The 22500-nt window shown below is 39.2% G+C and overlaps 2 protein-coding genes across 3 annotated transcripts; one reads left to right on the forward strand and one right to left on the reverse strand.

Annotated features, from left to right (window-relative positions):
• The first annotated feature begins 1603 nt into the window (after window positions 1-1603).
• On the forward strand, window positions 1604-6263 carry rpl23 (ribosomal protein L23). The gene is made up of 5 exons (XM_063471098.1): window positions 1604-1666; window positions 2726-2809; window positions 5053-5181; window positions 5591-5704; window positions 6134-6263. The coding sequence occupies exons 1-5, from the start codon at window positions 1654-1656 to the stop codon at window positions 6214-6216; spliced, it is 423 nt and encodes a 140-aa protein (XP_063327168.1). The 5' UTR covers window positions 1604-1653; the 3' UTR covers window positions 6217-6263.
• A 117-nt stretch (window positions 6264-6380) lies between these two features.
• On the reverse strand, window positions 6381-18573 carry LOC134625799 (von Willebrand factor C domain-containing protein 2-like). 2 transcript variants are annotated; one of them, XM_063471097.1, is made up of 3 exons: window positions 17906-18573; window positions 16209-16329; window positions 6381-10194 (listed from the first exon to the last, which is right to left on the reverse strand). In XM_063471097.1, the coding sequence occupies exons 1-3, from the start codon at window positions 18281-18283 to the stop codon at window positions 9953-9955; spliced, it is 741 nt and encodes a 246-aa protein (XP_063327167.1). In that variant the 5' UTR covers window positions 18284-18573; the 3' UTR covers window positions 6381-9952. The 2 variants fall into 2 exon arrangements, with proteins under 2 accessions (XP_063327167.1, XP_063327166.1); XM_063471096.1 differs by having other exon boundaries at window positions 16200-16329; window positions 17906-18569.
• Window positions 18574-22500: the final 3927 nt, after the last annotated feature.

Here is a 22500-nt window from a genome sequence, read left to right on the forward strand (position 1 = left end):
AATTTCCCTTGTCACTGCAGTTTACCTGCAGTACCTTTGCAGCCTGGGAATCATAGAGGTTGCTTTTGGATTTGAAAGTAAAAACCCTTAAAACACTTAGAAACTCTTTATAATGGTGAGCTGTGTTGTAAATTGGCATAAACATTAGATTACCTCTGTACAGAAGTCTCTGTTCAAAGGCTCCAAGTCTCTGATCCTTGGGGTATAACCACAATAGGTTAACAGAAACTGATTTAAGCCAGTGATGGGGGGATTCGCCCAGCACTCACTACTAAATGCCCTCAGTCTGCTAGATGATGGGGACAGACAGATAGTCACATAGCCCTGCTTACAGGACTTTTTGAGTAGATTCACTCACTGAATTCCATCATTATACTCCTTTTGTACTGTCTAAGTGCTGGAAATCAGCCATGATAGCTTGTGTAATATTTGGTTATTTCTTGATGAATTCAGGTGGCTAAATCCGCAAAGAACAACAGCAGAGGCCAGATAATTACAGTCTCTACTGGAGATCACAGAAAATATCACAACTTATTTCTAGGTATTTCTTTAACTGCTCTTAACACTCTGACTACGCTCGTATTCTTGTTTAGGTGTGAAGTTAGGTGAAAAATCATACTGACCCAACTGTGTCTACCCTGGGCTGGATTACCAGTCCAATCCAGACCTCTGATGATTCTTCATAACATGATTCTTCATTCTTCATAACAAATTTCCCACGTGTGGGACTAATAAAGGTCATCTTATCTTATATTATCTCAACAAGCTGTTTTACCTGCTTCTGCTGCCCCCAAGAGGCCAGAAGAAAAAAAAAGCAAAGATATACATGTAGCCTCATAAATCGTCAGTTTTAACAATTTGTGATATTCTTTTTCTTTCTTTCTTTTTTTTTTTTTTTTTTTTAGAAATATGTGCATCTGAGTTTAAATTAATTTCTGTTGTCCCATCATGTCGATTACAATGTAATATCCTTGAGTTCTTTGCTTAATTATATTTATGAAATGTAATTAAAGTCTTAATGTAACAGATTGACGTTTTTAAACAGAGAACACGCACAGACGAGCACATTGTTGTGTCAGTGATCTGTTCTAATTCATTATGATTCAATAACAAATGGTGAATGATATAAAATGATAATTAATTTTAACCACAGGATTTTTCAAACCAAAAATGTATTCATAAAGCACAACAATAATTACAACAGTGTCACTTCTTAGCAGTCCAAACAAATGATTGTATAACTGCATTTCTATCCAAGACCGTTAAAATTATTTTTCAACCCTTTCCCAAGACAGGGTAAATTGCAGGTAAATTGTTTAGGTAAACAAGTAAATAATTTGATTCAAATAATAATAATGATAATAATAATAATAATAATAATTATAATAACTAATTAAAAACTGGACTTACAAAAGAAGAAACACTGGGAAACTAAGGTAAACGGTGTTTTTAAAACACGCGAGACTAATAAGTATAACATCACTTTGTGATTCAATTCTATCGTAGACACAACGTAAACACCAAATGTGTTTGGTGAATTTTCCCGACTGTCCTTGAACGCAGCGCGTCTCGTCACCCTGACCCGGAGGAACTTCTGTTCAGCTTTATTACCCACAATTCCTTTCTCCGCCTTCCTCTTTCCGTGCTGCAGCAATGTCTAAGAGAGGTATGAGACTTGCTTTATAAAATCCACCTCCATCTGCTCTTTATAAGACGAGCTACAGCTTATATAGTTGCTTATGTGTGATAGAGAAGCTGAATCAATGTTTTTGTGGGACTAGTTTTGAAATTATGACAAAAGTTAGCGATTTTATAAAGATCGCGGTTGAGATGGGAATTGAAGGAAGCCATGTTTTTCGTTCAGCGCCATGTATTACTGAAGCGAGAAATGCTAGAGGCGGAAAATGTGTACGTGCTAGTCGCATTTTCTTCCACACACTTTAGCCTTCTGTGTGGTGATAAGGTCTTTGTTTTTAAGTGAGTTACAACGATGCTTCCTGACCTGAAAGTGTACCAATGAAGTTAATTTATTTGTGGTGATCAGGGCTAGCCGGGAAAGCTAAGCAGAGCCGGTACACACCAAGCGTGAATTATGGATAAACTGGAGCTGCCACATTTGAAACAAACTTATTGAGTAAAAGGGAAAATGCATGGGGTACAATGTAGTTTTAGCTCTTGGTTACTACTTGTCATTACTCTTAACCCAGTGAATGGAAAATAGGTTTACAGTGTTCACGTGTTTTGTAGCTCCGAAATTAAACAGAATTGTAAAAAGTGTATTTGTCGTGTGGCTTGTGCTAAATTGGTTAAAACGAGCTTAAGCTACTTGTGACTGTGAAAACCAGTGTCGATGACTGCATACATGCAATATCCTTAAGGTTAGAAGTTCCTTTAGATCGGGCTTCTCTGAATTTTAACCATCATTGTGTCCTGATCAAAGGTCATATTCATGCTGCGTTATAAGCTTCAGTAAAGCATGCTGTAGCTTGCTGCTTATGTATTGCAGTGGGTGTGTAGATTTCTCAAATGTGGCATTCGCTCCTAAAATGGACCTATGTGATGATTAAAGCCTTATCTGAGTCAGGGATTTCAGTGTCACTAAGTACACAAGGGCACTCAGGGTAAATACTTACATTTGAAATATCTTTCCTCTGAGTTTAAATCACAAATGCCCAATTTGTCAGGTAGAAATGATTCTTACTCGGGCATGTTTCTTTTCCTGCAGGACGTGGTGGTTCCTCTGGAGCCAAGTTCCGCATCTCCCTGGGTCTCCCAGTAGGAGCAGTTATCAACTGCGCGGACAACACAGGTAGGTCTGTGGTAACTCGTTGCTGTGTCAGGTTGACTCCTGTTGACTTTTCCTTTTGCTTCTCTTGTTCACCCTTTCTATACAAAAAGGCCTTAAACTCTTAAGTGATTGAAGGGAATTTAAGATCCAGCCTAAAACTTACTGTTTTTGATGTTGAGCTGTTATCTTTTCACTAAGACCGACCACACCATTCTTCCCTGTATGTGAACTAGTTTATTTGGTGCGCTCCTTCTAGTGTTTGTGATTTTGTTGTTGTAAATAGTTCAAGTTAAAAGTATCACAAAAGGACAAAGTTAATAAATCTCAGGGGGGGTTTTTTTGGGGTTTTTTTTTTTCAAATTTTGGAAGTTATGTGAAACTGCTTAATTTTTAACTTGGCTATGGAGCATCATGTGCTGCTCAATGATGAATGTACTGGAAACCTGGATTAATTTCTCTTACTCCTTGGAATGGCGAGAAACCTCCCACTTCCTTGGTATTGCCCTGTCTAGAGAAGAAACCCCTTACTCGTTATTCCCTGTAACTTCATAGTGGTTTTTTTTTTTTTTTTTCTTAAAGCAGTTGTTTGCAGAGTAATGATCACCAAAGGCTAATAAAACACATTAGCAAATATAATCATTGTAGCTTTTCTGTAGATATTGTTTTAATCCTTGTTGCTTATACCTGCTGATGTTTGCACTGAATAAGTCTGCATTTTGTTGTCCTGGAAGCAGCTTTATCATTAAATATAAGTGACGACTTGGAAAACATGGGTACATGGTATCTACCATACTGACTAATGCACATAAATGGATTATTTGAGATTTTTTATTTAACCTCTGTGTGAAAATTAACATGTAAAGCATCAGTTTGTCAGTTCTAAGGAGAGAGGTTTTCTGAAAACTAAGATCTCACCCAACATGGTTCTTTTGTTTCCACTTTTTCTAGACAGAATACTTTTGACCACAAGTTTGATTGTACCTGAAGGCTCACCTGACTTAAAATCTATACTCAAAAACATGTTGTTGAAGTTGAACTTGGATTAATATGTAGATTAATGGGCACAATTGGTAGCAGTGTCTAATTAATTTACCTTGGGGGGGTAAAGTAATTAGACACTGAAGGTATGTTGTTTTTCTAGAACCACTTTAAAAAGTACTTAGCAGAAAAAGAAACTGTTTCAGAACTTTGAGTACCTGCATCTCACATTATGTGAACCTGGGCATAAACATAGCACTGTTGTTTAAAAGTGAAACTACAGTGACAGGTAGGGCTTTGCGATATGACCAAAATCTCATATCCCGATATAAGACATCTATCGTCCTGATAACGATACAAATCACAAAAATTTTACATTTTCTGTAAATTCTGTGAATCTCGGGCAGCTCGACTTGTGTTGAAGTGTTTCCAGCTGGGCGTCGTGTACCTGGAGTCGAGTGTTTTAACCGATGCATGAAACGATACATTTTTAGACATAAGTTGTAACGGCCGCCCTTTTTCTTTGTGAGTATTTATTACACGGCGTGCTGCGGGGAAAAGCCTGTTCTAACGTTTGAGTCTAAGGTTTATTTTTTTAGCACCTGACGGCTCTTTTTTGCTTCTCATCTGTAAATACTCTGCATACTCTTTCACGTGATTCAGTTTATTGTGAAAAGTCTCAACAGGATCTTGAGTTTTATTGTGAAAGGTTTATGTAGAAAATAAACAAGCGGACACGCGATAGTTTTACCGTCGTTGTTGCTAACGACAACGCATAAAAACAGGCGCTTGTCTGTCTGTAGTGTGGTTATATTAAATATAAGAGAAAGAGAGAACTTTAAGAAATTAATATAGCCACTACAGCGACCATCAAAACGATGAAAAAATACTGCCGTAAACAGTTTATTTTGCGATGCCACAAAACAAACGATAGCGTAAAATGAAACAATAGGTGTTTTTATATCGTCATCCGATATATATCGTTATATCGAACAGCCCTAGTGACAGGATTGAAGCACTGGGACAATGGCTACTAGTTGGTTTCTTCTGTCCGCCCCTTCCAAAAGCACTTGCTTTGTCTGCTCAGTGGCTCGGTGAGTTGTCGTAGAAGGGAATATTGATTTCATCACTGTGGGTGAGACGGCAGCGACCCCACTGTGGCTGACTGATCTCAATCAGGGATGAGACAAGCTGACAAAGTGAATTTATCATAAACCGGAGTATGTCTTATTTTCTTCCACCGTGTCCTCTGTTCTCATTATGGTGTTTCTTACTGTGTTTTTCAGGTGCCAAGAACCTGTACATCATCTCTGTGAAAGGCATCAAGGGGCGTCTGAACCGTCTTCCTGCTGCTGGAGTTGGTGACATGGTCATGGCCACAGTCAAGAAAGGCAAGCCAGAGCTCAGGAAGAAGGGTAAGTGGGAAACTGGTTGTCATACAGTCTTCACCAGGCATGTAGGTTCTGTTTGCAGCGTTGCACACACTTTCATAAACTAATTATTAAATCTCATTTAAGCTGCTTTCCTGCAGATACTGTCATTTCTCAATGATAGATAACTAAACAATAAGGAGCGGTGGATCCATTAACAATGAAGCTGGTGACTGTATTCCTCTTTGCCTGTTTAGCGAAACGTGTTTACAGGTTCTAGTTGGAGTAGCCTTCCAGCTGGAATATCCCTAGAGCAGAGCAGGAACTACAGTCGCCATCTGCAGTCTTTAAATGTCTAAATATAAGTTGCCAGTCTCAGTTGCAGAAAGGTGTTTAAATACGGTTTTTAGTTTTACATTTTGAGCTCAAATGAACCTTGTTCCCCTCTCCACAGTGCATCCTGCGGTGGTGATACGGCAGCGGAAGTCGTATAGACGAAAAGATGGCGTGTTTCTCTATTTTGAAGACAACGCGGGTGTCATAGTAAACAACAAAGGAGAAATGAAAGGTGGGTTTTTGAAACGTGGTGTGGCATTCATCCTGCGCGCTGTACAGGGAGGTGATTGGTGTGTGGTCATGACAGGAGCATATTTGCCCTTCCAAAAGCACTTGCTTTGTCTGCTCAGTGGCTCGGTGAGTTGTCGTAGAAGGGAATATTGATTTCATCACTGTGGGTGAGACGGCAGCGACCCCACTGTGGCTGACTGAGCTCAATCAGGGATGAGACAATTTATAAATACTGAGTACAACTTTTTCTTTTAATGTATTGGTTAATGTGATGTTTGACCCACATGATGTGCTCCCAGTAACGAAAGTAACACCACCTTATAAATTTGCCTAACTTTCATGCCTCTCCATTGTAAAATCAGTTTATTTTTTAAGCTTTTAAAATAACACAAGTATCGGGACTTACGTACCTTCGTGTGTGTGTCTACAGGTTCTGCCATCACAGGCCCAGTGGCCAAAGAGTGTGCTGACCTGTGGCCCAGGATTGCCTCCAATGCTGGCAGCATAGCCTGAGCTGGACCCTGCACCTGTTCGTTTTCAATAAAAACTTGTTATTGAGATGTCTTGGTTGTTTCATTTACCTTTCGGTCCAAAATATTAAGACTATTACAGAAAAGGCTCTTATTGTTTTGATTTAATATTCATAAAGAGTCGAGTATATGCTCAGAACTTGTTTGGTAATATGAAGTTTATTTTTTATATTCAGTATGTACATGACTGAGAGCTGGTACTCCTTGCCGTTCACATTAGATACACTAGGGCCAACAAAGATATTGTTAACAAAAATGTCAAGACTACAGCTGGGGGAAAAAGTCAAAACTTTGAACCTGACTGGAGAACTTAAAACAAACTCGTGAGGGGTGATTTTTACAGCAGACATGAAGATGGGATAGAAACCACACAAAATAAAGAGGATTACACTTCAAAATGTGTTTTTACAGTGTAGCTGTCACCACCTAACTGAATGAAATCTTCCCCTAGTGGACTTCTTTATAGTAGTGTGGCATTAATAGAGTTTTGAATGTACAGTGGATGTGACCTGTGAATTGGCGTGTATGTGTACACCATCCTTTTCCAGTTACTGTATAAATGTGCTTTCCTGCTCGGCCATTTTCAGTTCTGTCTGCTGTACTTGGACATCCCTGGCACCTCACTGCTTGGCAGATGGAAGCCACACTACCATCTGCATAGAGCATGTTTCCTCTGTCATAGATCCCTTCATCATGCCCATGTTACAAAGTCAATCAGTCTGAGGTACAAAGAAAAGAAAAACATTGCATTTTCCTGCACTTCACTGTGACAACATGCCTGCATATAGTTTCAGTTGTCAAAAAGTGGCGCTTAACAAGGGTACAGACAATACTGTGTATGTGTAGGTGCACCTTCAGCTGTGGTCATGTAGCCTGTGTACCTGCAGGTTTAGTAAAAGAACTTGAAGTGTTAATGCAAGAGGTTAGTGACACAATGGACATAAAATGCGTGATGAATAAGCAGACAGTGCAAAGCTATCAAGCTGTAGAATGCACAGTTGTGGTCAGAAGTTTACATACACTTGATATTTTGAGCCTTAATAATTTCTTTGAATTGTTCTTTTCCCCTGGTATAATGATTGCAGGGCATACATCTTTAATGTTTTAAAAAATATTTAGTACACAACTTTGAATTTATTTTGTTTTTTTCTCTTATCCACACGGGGTCAAAATTATATATACAGGCTAAAATATATACACACATTCACTTTTATCTTTCAACTTCAAGGGCTATTCTCATTATCGATCATAATTGACTTTCTCTTTGCCAGCATAGAGGGAGTTATATGACAACAATCATTGAATTGACAAATATGCAGAACAACTGGAAAGTCTAAGAAAGGAGAATTACAGAGTTACACAACTTGGGAAGGTGTCTTGGAGCCATTTATAAACATCTGCAGGTTCAGTTTGAACAATTTTGTGTAGGTACAAGTTGATTGGATGTGTCATCACTGCCAAGTTCTAGAAGAAGACCCTAACCTGCACTCAGGTGAAGAAATTGGTTAGGATATTCAGGAACAACCAAGGCTCAAGTCTGCCTGAGTCTTGGAAACTGCTAGAATGTCAGTGTCACTGTACAGTAGGACAAGTTTTGGATCACTGTGGAGTTTGGAGGCTTTTAAACCTCTGAAAATATACCGACTATCGAGCATGGTGGTGGCAGTATGCTCTCAGGCTGTTTTGCTGGATACAACAGAATGTTCCAACAGGAGAGTAATGCTAAACATGGATCAAAACTGGTTTTGGACTGGATAAAGCAGACATAGCTTCTAGAATGGCTTTTCCAAAGCCACTGAAATTTTGGAACACCAGGTCAATACCAGGAAACCAAACAATTTAAATGAACTCCACCAATTCTGCCAAGAAGAGTGATCAAATATCACTAAATATGTTTTTGTTAACTGGTCTGTGTTCGAAAGTCCTAAAAATTGCTTTTGTGACCACCAGTTGTGTAGTATTGAGGTAGAATGGACATACATTACAGCAAAAGGCTTTATTTGCATGCAGTAGTATGTAGTAATCCATTAACATTTAACTAATAAACAACAATTCATCATTACTTTAAGATATGAAAGTCATTCAGTTTGGGAAACCTGAACTTTAAGAGATTCTTTCTGCTGCAAGGATGGGTTAGAGGAACCACAGCTCATCAAACAGCATTGCTCTGGAAATGCCCCTTTACGTCTAAATTAGTTTAAAATTGGGAGGTAGAACTTTTTTTGATCGTTATAAAGCCTTCAATTAAACCAATTAAACTATCAGCTACTTTAAGTTTACCTACTGGTTTATAAAATGGTTTTGATTGGATACTCATATGTCTTCTTTTTTTTTTTTAGGTAAAGGGCTTCTTAAGAGTTTTGTTCCCACATACTAGGGCAACACATAGGTTAGTACTGCTGCCACAGAGGTGTAGAAATAAGAAAAGTGTATTTTAATTTTTTTTATCCAATCTAATGTAAAAGGAAATTTCAATGCTATTTTTTCTTTTTCATAAACAACCAAATCTCAGCATACTTAAAATGTGTGGCACAGTCGGTCTACTCTGGACTGGTTTAGGATGGTGTCATTCTAGTACTACTACTGTGTGTCAGAAATGCTGTGTCATCCATGGCAACTCAAGTTTTTTTCAAGATATTTTCAGTGTCTTTTCAAGTTTTGCTAGATGGACATTATTCTCCATTAACACAGCACACAGTCTGCTCTGAACTTCCTGGACAATCATCTATTTTTCAAGAGAATGGCCCGTGCATCTGAGATGGCTTGAAATGAGTAGGAGCACAGAGTTTAAGAGAACGCAGCCACCAAAAGCATTTGTGGGAACTACTTAAAGATATTTGTAAAATCTGTAGGTCTTCATGACTTCTTAATAGTGAAATTTAACAGTTTGATGTCTTCAGCAGTGTTCAACAATACAGTAAGACAAGAAAATCCATTAAATGAGCATGTGTTTACAGTAGAATTTCTTTGGCTGTGCTGTAGATGTTCAAATAGGGCATGCGGTATCTCTAAAAAATTCCTGGTCTTTACATCTGAAAAAAAAAGCTTACATTTACTGTATTTGATCAAAAGGCTAGCGTGTCAATTCTTCAGTCATTTTATATGACTGCAGTTCAGTTTTGAATAAAGTAATGGACTGAGTAAGATAGGATATTAACCACTTCCTTGGGCATTTGTTTCAAGCTGTCTCAGAGTTGTGTATTCTATTCTCTTGTTTGGGTTTCTACTGTCAATATAACTTCTTTCCCAATAGTCTTGCCAACCAGCTCCATTTCCACACTTGACACTAAACATCTCTTTGATTATTTTACAGTTTCACTTTTATTCCACCAATACCAAACAGAGGGTTTTTTTGTTTTTAAATATACAGTAGAGCTTACTCAATGCTGTAGTGGAAAAAGAGTTTAAATTTCCAGGGAGCCACCTTCACTACAAGTCAGAATTTTGGCCAAGCTATGTGAAGTTCCCATTGTGTGGACTTAAAATGTGCCATTTCCCAGAAAGAAATGGGAACCAATTTTTTTTATTTCCCAACAAGTTAACTTTAGATCTTGAATTCAGGTAGAAGAACCGAAGCTGTTCTATTTGGATAATTAAGCTAGACTCTGAACAATACATTTTATGTGGTGCTCTAAAAGTTGAAGTTTAGTAGACTCATGAGTTGATTTGTACCTCAAGAGTGACTCTGCCTCTGATAAATTTATCTAACAAATTAAAATTCAAGGTATTACGTCCAGTCTGGGAATAAATGGCCTCCCTCCCTTCCCTTTACTGTCCTTGTCGCTGGGGGCCTCAGTGCGGGTGCTCTGTGTTGGGCTGGGCTGTGGGCGCTGTTCACAGGTGGCATAGGGGTGGGTGTGCCATGTCCCATCCCGGTAGGTGCAGTAGCATACTGTTCGCTCGTCAATGTTCACACGCTCCCCTGCTGGGATCACCCTGTTCCCAGCAAAACAGTTGGGACCTATAACGACAGTTAACATTTTATTCTGTCAGAGTCGATTCCGTCATCAAACAGTGAATGAGTTCATAGAAGAGCGTATCCTTCCTCTGTAATCGAGGTTATCGCTTGTGAAACATGCCGGCTGTCTTTCTAATGGGACCGCACCTTTAGTCTCATTGTTTTCAAGTAGGGTTTACTTTTAAAAAAAATCATAAACCTAAAGAATAAATAACTTCATTCTTGCATATTTTAAGTCTCAGATCTGTAATTACAGACAAATCTGGCTGTAGGTTAGGGCTTTAACCCCAATTTGATATGGGGGTCCAGTCCCAAGCTACAACCCACCAACCACCCACCTCAGCACTGTCAGTATTAGCTGTATGCTTGATGCTTTGTGAATTATTCAGTTAAAAAAATATTATCATGGCTTGCTAGTGTGCTCAAAACAAACAAGCACACACTGCACTTTTAAACCCAGTGAAATGTTTTTTTTCATTGCACCACAGGTCTAAATATAGTTGTTCTTTTACATAACAATGAAATTGTGAAAACAGAATAGATAAATAGAAACTTCCTGATTAGAAAGCCAACAATATGATACCAACTATAAAGCCTGTAGTTTCAATACAACATCACCTGAGCTCAAAACACCTTGACTGAACTGAAGTCTATTTGACACTTCTATGTGTTAAATAAAAACAAAGTTATTGTTGACACATTATTTATCTCTGCATTTTTCCAGCCACTTATTCATCTAGCCTATACTGAATAAGAATCTGTTTACACTGGACTTCCATAATCTGTTGAAATATTACCTGTTAAAATATTAATATTATTGTTTTTCCTGGTTCGTATAAATTATGTCAATTTTCTTGCATACGGCAGTTTTATTGTTGATTTACTATTTTAGTTTAAGAAGTCTCTCTTCCCAAAAGATACATGAATCTTGCCCTCTAACATCTCTCAGGTCTATATGATATTAAAGCAACAACAAAAACGCAGTTACAAATTGTGTGGGATAGTAGTTACTGGCTAAATAATGCAAACAGCCTGCCTTTGATTTGCATTCCTCATTCACAGATGGGGTTCCTTTATTTGGCGGCTACCTGAGAAACAATTACCAACCCCAACCAGCAGGAGCCCAGGAAGTACAGTTCATCTAATGCCAGATCTGATGGCATCCAATAAAGCACAGCTGACATAAGGGAATTTGGCACTAGTAAGGAAAAAAATAAATAAATTAAAAAAAACAGTGACGCAACAAACCGAACCATCTGTCCCGCTGTCTGTGCAGAACTGAAGCAGTAAAAATAGAAGGTTCAACTTAACTGCAACTGCCTTTAGACACCGAGAGCAAGGCAACAGCAAAGCATGTTTATGTGCATGTTCCTGTTGGGGTTTTTTACCTTTTAACTGCTTTCCATGTCCAAATTATTCTATAATTAAGGCAACATATAAAAGCAAAGTTAATATACCCGCTGCTACAAAAGAGCTCAAACTCTCTCTCTCTCACACACACACACACAGAGATGCACCAGTGTTTCAAAGCCACTTTAATGCCAGTAGCAATGAAAGTCTGAGTGACATAACAGGAGTGACTGTATAAGCTGCAGGGTTTGTGAGGTGACATAACCAGTGCAGCTTCTGAGAGCTCCAGGGTGAACACACTGACTGTCACAATGACCGCTCTTACTATAGTGCACACTGGGATCAACAGCTTAAGTGTGTGTGTGTGTGTGTGTGTGTGTGTGTGTGTGTGTGTGTGTGTGTGTGTGTGTGTGAATGAGGATAAAGTCAGTGAGATGGGATATAACAGCACAGAGGAGAGTGGATGTACACAAAGATGAAACAAATGACAGCTGGGAATGGGGAAAACATTCAGACAGCAACATTTTAAACAGAACTGTTATGAAAAAATGTCTTTCCAAAAACACTGATAAGCTGTATAAAAGCATGCACTGAGTCATTTAATGTCCATTTTTAATTAGAACTTCAATTCAATTTTATTTATATAGCGCCAAATCACAACAACAGTTGCCTCAAGGCGCTTTATATTGTAAGGTAGACCCTACAATAATACATACAGAGAAAAACCCAAGAAACTTGCAACTGTTCTTGCATTACCCAACCTCACCCCAACCCAGGGGATGATGATACCTCCACCCGACCTGATGTCCTGGGTCCCTCTTGCTGTAGCATTTATGTTGTACGTCATGAGTCTTGTGATAGTTGTGGTAGCAGTTGCTTCTTCCAGATGTTGGACTACTGAATACTGACTGGACTACTGTTGGACTAGTTGTTTCGATGTTAGTCTAGTTGTTGGGTGTAAAAGAATCCATATTTCTCGTCATGTAACTCCTTCTGCTGCTATTGCAGCATAGTGTAGTAGCATGCCAACAGCTCCCTATTCTCAATCCTCGTCTTCTTATGCTTTGTTGTTTCAGTAGCCCACTTCTCATCAGTGTGCCCTAGTTCCTCAACATCTGATACAGACTTTGTTAATGATTGTCTCTGGATCTTTGCACAGTCTGCGCCTGGGAACTTGCCTTGTGTGATAGACCCCACCCTCTATGGCTTTGTCCAGCCACTGGTAAGGTTTCTTGATGCGAGTCACTTCTTCTGTAGTAATCCTACAAGTACTAGGGTACAAGATCAAGGATATATGTAGATATAGATCCTTGTGGACAAGAAGGCTGGAAGCCAAAATCAGGATAACACAGAAGGATTTTTGTTTTTTAAACTGAGACATGATCCATGGCTACCTCTGAAGAAGCTAACAGCACTCCACAGATGATAGGAAGCACAAAGGAGGCGGCTAACAGCAGGTACTCATTTAGACTGGCCAACAAAGGGTAGAACAATCCTGATCATGAAGGATCCTCACAAGGGCACGCCATCATGAAATTACTGGCCAATTACCTGCCTCTCCCACACATGGCAGCTCCTCTCGACATTGTAGCTACCAAGCTGAGTAGGTGCATTAGTCAGTATGTAACCACAGTTCAGAAAGGCATTGGAAAAAACACCAGAGGGCCAAAGAACCAACTTCTTATTAATAGAGCAGTAGACCAGGACTCTAAGACCAGGCAGACAACCTGAGCAACCTGGATTGACTACAAGAACGCCTGAAACGAGGTCATTATGGACCATGCTTGCACACTGATATGCAGTCATGTTGGAACTATTCCTACATAGTTGGGAGCTTGAAACTGTCAAATACATCTTGGTATGATGAAGCATTAAAAGTTCCTTTTAATGGAAATAAGTAGTTGAGCCCAATTCCATAATACCCCTCCACCAAACTTTACACTTAGAATAATGCAGTCAGACAAGTACCATTCCCCTGGCAAAATCTCTACTCATCCATCAGCTTGCCAGTTGGAGACATGACAAATTTGAATGCAATAATAAATCAGGCAAATATCTGGCAAACCTACTTAAGCAAAATAAAGAAAAAGCAACAATTACAGTTATCAAAGACTTAGCAGGGAAACCATTTCATAATCTTAAAGATATAAATAATGTTTTTAGCACGTTTGACATGAATCTGTACACTTCTGACCATGACTGATATGAAAGATATTCAGAAATTTCTTAGCGCTATAGATCTGGCTCATTTAACACAAGACCAAGTTAGGATGTTGGATAAACCTATAGCTCTAGAAGAACTATTCTGTACTCTTAATCAAATCCCCAATAATAAGGCACCTGGCCCAGATGGATTCCCTGCTGGGTTCTACAAACATTTCTGGCCAGCCTTGTTCCCACTATTTATAAGAATGACAGATAAATTTATGATTACCTCTAGAATTCCTCCTACCATGAATACTGCAGTGATTACACTATTGTTAAAACCAAATAAAGATCTCACTCAGTCAACTAGTTATACACCACTTTCTCTGGTAAATAAAGACATTACAAATATAGGCAAGGTCCTAGCATCCTGCTTTGAGAAAGTAATTCCAGCACTTATCCATCCTGACCAGACAGGTTTCATCAAAGGCATTCATCTATAAACACTCATAAACTATTTAACTTAATGCTTTCACAGTGTCAAAAAAGTAACACTCTAATTGTATCACTCGATACAGAAAAAGTATTTGACAAAGTCAACTGTAAATTCCTGTTTGCAATATTTGAGAAATTTGGATTCAGAGAATCATTTCTCAATAGGATAAGAGCATTTTACACCTTGGTTGAATCCCTCTGATCAGGTCTGGGGGCAGCCCAGAACTCCATGGTCCCAACTCCAAAATGCTTCCGCAAAGGAAGGGCAGGGGTTCGGGATGTAGAGGGGGTCATCCAATAGCCGGACGTACCAATCATTCAAGACCCACCTTGCTTCTAGTCCCCCCAATACTTGTGTATGAATGTGAGCAGGTGGTCTGAGAATAATAATGACTTGAAAAGTGCCATTAAAAAAAAAGAGGAGAAGAAAGGAAGAAGGAAGATGGAAGGAGCGAAAGAAGAAGGGGGATGGATGACTATGAGTTATTTCTTATTCTGAATTCATCAATTTGGATGAGTGAGTGAATAGTTTTACTGACTCCTCACTCCATTGAGGGTCATTGATGCTCAGACTGGGGATTGGGGCACACCCCAGCTGTGTCATGGAGATCAGGCTCAAATTTTCAGATAATTTCCAGTCTGGAAAGTTTCCCATCCAGATGATGTGCAGTAATTGAGTTTTTCTTCTTTAAAATGAACAATAGAAAGTTCCTACCAGCTATTTGATACTATATAATACTGATATACGCTTTATGGGCAACAATATCTCAATAAATAATGCCATTTATTAAACCTGCTTGGCAGAATTGGGTACTTTTTAGTGTTAGGTCCCGTGGAATACCGAAATATATTACAACAGTACTAATCAAAGGAGAACATCATTACGAACAAAATGAATGACAAAGTCATAAAAATGTGGAATGATTAAAAAACCCCACCTATGATAAATGACAGCAAATATCCCTCTGGGGTCTGCATGGACCCAAGTCAGTAGGATGAGGGTTAAGAGAAGATCCTGTAACTGCAGTTTGAGGGGAAAATGTAAAGTTTAATAATTTATTTTATGAAATTTAAAAAGCATTAGCATTAAAAAAAAAGTTTAGTTTGTTTATATATGCTGTCAATTTCAGTTCTTTTAAGAAAAAAACCACTGGTCAATCGGCTAAGAAAACTGCAATCTATAACTGAGAACTCAGAGCATTAGAAATGGCTTTATACAACTCTTGCTATCGTTCATTCCTTAATAAAATTTTAGCTTAGTTTTAATGATTACATTTACTACAGAGAGTAAAAGAAGCAATCTGAAAAGTTTTGGTAAGTACTAGGGGAGCACCAATCCAATATTTGGATCAGATATCGACCTGATCCTGGCTCAAAAAAGTAAATCAGCTGTTGGTGACAATGGGCCAATCAATGGGGCTGTCTATTTGCACCAGCATCAGTGCTCTGGTTGGTATTGGGAGACCTAATGGAGGAAGCTTACAGCAAATTATCAGTTTTTGGATATCTGAAGATATTTCATAATCATTACACCAACAGCTTCTCTTTGTATTTACAAAGGTTTTCAATTTAACTGCAAACTGTGGTCAAGCTCAGATTACTCTTACCATTATGTTTGGTAAGAGAGATATTATATAAGGTAGAAGGCCAAAGGCTGCTGATTTTGTGTAACACTCGATGGGAAGCTTAAATTGCACTTATGGTAACATAACATTATGAACAAAATCTGCCCACTGAAACTAGTGTCTTTAAGAAAAACAACTGTGAAACTTGTGAATGCATTTTAGTATACGATCAATCACTTGCCAAACAGGAAGTCTTAGTGTGTTTTCTAAAGACTTTTTGAGTTACGAATAAATCCATATTTGTTTCTTTTTGATTGCAAGAAGGGGATTTAAATTTTCATGATATTCTCCCAGTTTACATGATTATGCAACATAATGTATGCAAAGCTGATACTGAAGTAGATCTTTGTAAGGCAAAGAGAAAGAAACACTTTGAACCTGAGTGACTCTCACCGGTCTTACATATGGGGCAGCAGTGGTTGGGTTCGTAGGTGGGGTTAACGCAGTGTGGGGCTGGGCACTCTGAAATGCTGCAGTACACCTCTCTGTTAGGCTCACAGCGACATCGCTCACACCTTGACAGCTGAAACACACAGGTAACGTGAACATCATTATTACATGTTAACATTTGGATAGTCTGCATGGTCTCAAGATAAAGATGCGTAACAATGGTAGGGTTAGAGTTGCTTTTTCTTTAACATTCTGGTGCCTTCAGAATGTTAAAGAAAGGCATCCTTTTTTTAAAGTGGTAGTGCTCTGGGCAACAAACCCATCCTGGACCCATCCTGCCCTCTATCAACAGTTTAATGCTTCTGTAATAGGGTGGTGTGTTAGTACGGGGGATCATTTCTTTGCACACTTTGGATTTCCCAGTACCAGCCCAGTATTATTTAAATGCCAGCACCTATCTGAATATTGTTCCTGACCAATGTCCATCACCTTGAGACTACAGTCTACACATCTCCCTACACATTACATGTCACAAAGCTCACACCACTCAAATGGTTTCTTGAACATTAAAAAAGGTTCAGTGTACTCAAATGGCTTCCACATTCACCAGCGCTCTGTCCAATAAAGCACATTTGTGGTGTGGTGGAACAGGAGATTGGCATCATGGATGTGCAGCTTTTAAATCTAGAGTAACAGTCTGATGTTATCATGTCAGTCTAGACCAAAACCTCTGAGGAATGTCACCTTGTTGAGTCAATGCCAAAAGTAGTTAAGGCAGCTCTGAAGGCCAAAGGGGATCAAACCCAATATTAGCAAGTAGTAACAATTGAGTGTATATCTAAAACGTGTTTATGGAATTTATTGTAGGTTACTTCATTAGCTTATTCGTGTAAGCCTCCAAACAATCATAAATTGGGCCAAACAACCTGCAACAGCAGGAAGGGTCTGGGTTTGAATTTGGTTATCTGAGGAGTTTACAGAAGTTAGAGATAATGAATCACTGCAACAAGGAAAATCTTTTTTCTAGACATTTACTCAATGACCTGAAAGTTAAGAATTTAACATTTCACCTTTCATCCCAAAGTTATTCAAGCATGTTGCAAACTTGCTGTTTTTTGTTTTGTTTTTTTCCCCTCTGGTTTTAGATGAGTTGGTAATTTCACATTACATGATTATGTATTACCAATGAAAAATGTATCAGTGAGATGACGACATACAGAATTACTGCATGCATTAAAACTATTCTGGCAAAAACAGCTGTGTTCTGTAAAATAAGGCAAATAACGGCTGTGTATCTAAAGTAGGCACATTCTGAACTAGTCTGAATAAGTGTTGTGAGACAACAAAACAAAACCAAAAATCCCCCCCAAACCCTGTAAACCTTTATTTTTTTCCTGTAAACGTGTTGCTTATTTCTTTGGAACACTTTTAGAAAACATCACAGTGACACAGCGAGGATGCTTTACAAAACATTCTATGCTTTACATGTGTCATGCAGCTGCAAGAAGACGAGAAAATACAATAGTTTACTGAGCGGCAAAAAAGCAAACAATAATTTATGATGTTTATTATAAGTAGGTGATGGAAAAACATCTGGATTGAGAGAGGATCCCTACTAGCATGGAACACATCAACAGGGTTGTAATATTATGAACTTGTGGCTGGGACATGGATTGGAGGAGTTATTCGGAAGTTTGGCTCTTTCTCACCCTGAACTCCTCCAGCAGTCTGTATGTTTTGCCCCCGTAGACACAGACTCTGGCCATAGCCTCGCACACCGGGCAGCACGCTTTATACCTGATCCGCGTGCACCGGGGGTGGATGCGAGGACACTTGGGTCGGACGCATACTGGGCCGTCGATGGTGCATGTGCACGGACACGACGTAGGGCTCGGGTAGTAAACCTCTCCGATGCTGTACACGAAGCCGTGGTCGTCGATGCACCACTTCCCCCTGTAGTCGCCGAACTCGTAGTCCAAGTCGGTTTTGGAGTATTCCGCAGCAACCGCCACGCACGCCGGACCGTGCGGCAGCGGAAGGAGTAGCAGGATCAGCACAAGCAGGACGGAGAGGTAGCGGTTTGCCATGGCGAACAGGTTACCTGACACTAAACCGTGTGTGCGATTACTGACGGGCTTCTCTAACTGAACTTCTCCTCCTACTATCAGGAGCGCCTGTGACGCTCATACATGCGCGTCAGCCTGGAGCGTCACTGAAATTACCCGAGGACAGCAGGCGGCTCCCCGAGCCTTTAATTTCTGCCAAATCCGGAGGTAACGTTAGGATATTAAAGCGCAGGGAAGGGCAAATATTTGATCATAGCTTAGTTTTATAATTACACATTTTTAGGGTCAAAATGTGATAAGAAAACAGGGAAAAAGGGAGGAAAGAGCAAAGCTGAACAAAAGTTATAGATGTGTGCAAGGTGTTATCTAGGGAAAAGTCAAGGGGGCGAGGTTGTTTTAATATTTTATGTTGTTTTTATTCATGTTTAAAGAATAATGAATGATTTTCAACTAAACAAAGTTGGAATTTAAACATATTACCTCTACATTTACATAAAAATGTTATTCTCTTTTTCTTTAAATTCATTATTTATACAACAGCCATAGTTTCATGTTTGCTCATTTGCTCTTGTCACCAAATAAGATTAAATGTCATTTTAACTTCCTAGGATTGCTTTTTACATTGCTCCAGAGATTCCAACTTTTACATGTCAGACAAATAAATGAATAATTAAATACTACTGGAATTTCTGAAAAGAAATCCTTCATTTTGTAACAGACAGCGGATGAAAATCATGAACAGAAACAGCTTTTGTATATGATAACAAAATCGTATTCCATCGCATTAACATCATTATTATTGTACGGCATTGAATGTAAATCTTTTATTTCAGTCCTTTGTTTATTTTTTCGGAATGAAATATTGCATAAAATGTGTAGATGTGAAACTGTTTTTAAGCTAAGTAATGTCATGGATTGTGCTGCTTTCATTACCTTTAGATGTAATGTCTGTTTAACATGTTACATTTAACCCAAAACTATGTGAAAAAGTACTCTTTGTGCCTGTCCCTAACCAAGTATAATCGGGATTACTCAAATCAAACGTTTAGTTGTTTATTTATTTTTTTGCTAAACTTAGTTTTTGTAACTTGTCTTAGCAAAATAGTTTCCATGCTTTAATAAAAACACAACAGCCAGCGATGTGTGGTGTCTGTGTTGCACTCAGCAGTGACGTAAGGTTGTCCGAGAGTGCTACCTGGTGGGGGAACCCATTGAGTGATTCTTAGGACAATCTGTCATCTCCCATGATCCACTCCACAGAAGATTTTCCACTGGACCATTTGATGGTCTAAAGATGCAAAGTCTGGGAATGGTTGTATAGCAAGGACATTTCCAAACAAACTGAAGTCAGTTATTCTACAGTGAGAAAGGTTATTCAGAAGTGGGAAAAAAAGTTGCCATTCTTCACAGGAGTGGACATTCCTGCAAAATCACTTCACAGTCCAACTGTGCAATGAACAGATAAAATGAAGAAGAAGAGAAGAAGAACTTTTATTGTGATTGTAGTTATACAACGAAATTTGTTTGGTAGCTCACAGAGGCCAGCAGCACTAAAACAAGAAGCAGCATAGTAATAAATAACCGTAGTAGAAGTATAAGATATAAAGTAAAAGGAAGGCGCTTATCACAGTAAATAACAAAGAAAATATAATAGTATTTACAATATGAGTTTGAGCGCAAACAGTATAAGATAATATAACAGTATTTACAATGTGGTAGTTGAGTGCAAACATGAATGTCCCATAAAGTGTCTAAGATAACAAGTGTAACAGTATTTACAGTGTGGTAATTTAGTGCAAACATTAAACATTAATGCCCAATAAATGACTTTGTACATTAGCAGCAGACATGATATGGGGTAAAGGAGAGATAGGGAGAGTTAGCTATTGTGTGTTGGGGGAGGAGTGACACAGGCTACAGCTCTGGGGAAAAAGCTGTTCTTTAGTCTGTTTGTGCGGGTTCTGATTGCCCTATATCTCTTCCCCGATGGGAGGGGTACAAAAAGTCTGAGACCCGGATGGGTTGGGTCCTTGATGATGCAGCTAGCTCGCTTCTGTAAACGGCTAGCATAAACGGTGTCAAGATTCGGGAGTTTGGTTCCAATGATCCCCTGGGCAGTTTTGACGGTCGGGGTCAGAGCTCGACGGTTTTCTGCAGTGCAGCTGAAGTACCACACTGTGATGCAGTGACAGAGGATGCTCTCTATTGTGCTCCTGTAAAAGTTTACTAAGAGCTGGGTTGGCACATTTGCATTTTTAAGTTTTCTTAGGAAGAAGAGTCTCTGTTGTGCTTTCTTCACTAAGTGGGATGTGTTAATAGTCCATGTGAGATCTTTTGTTATGTGTAGGCCCAGGAATTTAATGTCAGTCACCCTCTCAACTTCCTCACCGTTTATGTGGAGGGTTAGTAATGTTGTTTTCTTGGCTCTCCTGTGGTCTACAACGATCTCCTTTGTTTTGGCAGTGTTCAGAACCAGGTTGTTGTTTCCACACCATCTGATTGGATGTTGGACGTCCTCCCTGTAGTGAGACTCGTTGTTGTCTGAAATCCTTCCCACTATTGTAGTGTCATCAGCAAACTTCACTATGGTGTTAGAAGAGGAGTGGATGGGTTTGCAGTCGTGTGTGAATAGGGTGAAAAGAGCTGGACTAACGCAGCCCTGCGGTACTCCTGTGTTAGTGGTGATAGCAGATTATGTAAGGTTGCCCACCCTGACCTTCTGTGGCCTGTTTGTGAGGAAATCCAAAATCCATGAGCAAAGTGTGGTGGTTAGTCCCAGGTCAATCAGCTTGTTTACAAGTTTGTATGGCACAATGGTGTTAAACGCCGAGCTGAAGTCTACAAATAGCATCCTAACATATGTATTGGGATGCTCCAGATGAGTAAGGCTGGTGTGAAGTGTGATTGAGACTGCATCCTCTGTTGATCTGTTCCTGCAGTAAGCAAACTGTAGGCTGTCCAGGTGAGCAGGGATGTTGGCTTTGATGTGTGAAAGAACGAGTCTCTCAAAACACTTCATGATAATTGGTGCCAGAGCGACCGGGCGATAGTCATTCAGACATTTTACTGACTGTCTTTTGGGCACAGGAATGATGGTAGTTGATTTGAGGCATGTTGGGACTGCAGCCTGCTGCAGAGACAGATTGAAGATGTTGGTAAACACCCCCGCCAGTTGGTCGGCACATGACTTCAGCGTGCGTCCTGGAACCTTGTCTGGTCCTGCTGCTTTGTTGACATGCAAAATAAAATAACAAAAAACAAACAAAAACAGCTTCATCTTTAACTCTACAGGCCTCAGTCAGCATTTTAAATGTTAAGGTTCATGACAGTACATTTGGAAAATAACTAAACAAGTATTACTTGTTTAGAAAGGCTGCCAAACAAGTCTTTCTCTCTAGAAAGATGAAATGAAAGCTCAGCTTATGGTTAATGCAGGTTAAAAGCTCTCGAAAATCAACACATCATACCAAGATCTAAAATATCTCAAGAACAGATGAAAAACAAAATTCACTGACATCTATCAGTCTGGAAATGGTTACAAAGTCATTCCTAAAGCTTTGAGACTACAGCAAACCACAGTGAGAGCAATTATTCACAAATGGATAAAACCTTGGATTAGTGGTGAAGCCTCCCAGGTTTGGCCCACCTACCACAATTACTCCAGGAGCACACTGATGACTCATCCAGGAGGTCACAAAAATCCAGAACAATATCTGAACAACTGCAGGCCTCGCTCGCCCCAACTGAGCTCAGTAATGATTCAACATGGTTCAACAAACAGCTTAAAAAAATGCTGAATTGAGACAATTTTGCACTGAAACATTCCAGCACAGAGATGAGAATGAGTAATTGCAGTTCTTGCTGTCATGAGAAAGACTCATGACAGCAACACTATTACAGGAATGGTGGCAAGGCCACTGGACAGTTACGTTTTCATATAACGAATGTTTAGATAGCTTCAATAGATGGATAAGTCATATAGAAAATTATTACTTCAAGTTATTGCTACTATAAATCAACACTTCGTGAGCGAAGTGGAACCATAGTTTAGTGTATATTATTTATTTCTGGACTGTAGTTGCCATCAAATGAAATACTTGTAAATACTTCAGTTCATTAAATCACTCTGTTAATATGATGCAACATTAACTTTTCCAATCACACAATCTTGGTTTGGTTTCAGACTTTTTATGAAGGAGCATCCAACTGTTCCTATTGCACCCAGCTCTAGTTCTTCT

This window comes from Pelmatolapia mariae, linkage group LG4 (assembly GCF_036321145.2).
Source record: "Pelmatolapia mariae isolate MD_Pm_ZW linkage group LG4, Pm_UMD_F_2, whole genome shotgun sequence".
Lineage (NCBI taxonomy): Eukaryota > Metazoa > Chordata > Actinopteri > Cichliformes > Cichlidae > Pelmatolapia > Pelmatolapia mariae.

Excerpts from the sequence above, each read along its gene's own strand:
- rpl23 (XM_063471098.1), top strand. Across the intron at positions 2,810-5,052 it reads CAACTGCGCGGACAACACAG|GTGCCAAGAACCTGTACATC; the intron begins GTAGGTCTGTGG and ends TGTGTTTTTCAG. Across the intron at positions 5,182-5,590 it reads GCCAGAGCTCAGGAAGAAGG|TGCATCCTGCGGTGGTGATA; the intron begins GTAAGTGGGAAA and ends CCCTCTCCACAG.
- LOC134625799 (XM_063471096.1), bottom strand. The coding sequence starts at position 18,283 with ATGGCAAACCGCTACCTCTCCGTCCTGCTTGTGCTGATCCTGCTACTC. Across the intron at positions 16,330-17,905 it reads GACTGCTGGAGGAGTTCAGG|CTGTCAAGGTGTGAGCGATG; the intron begins GTGAGAAAGAGC and ends TGTGTGTTTCAG. Across the intron at positions 10,195-16,199 it reads CTGCCCCATATGTAAGACCG|GTCCCAACTGTTTTGCTGGG; the intron begins GTGAGAGTCACT and ends CTGTCGTTATAG.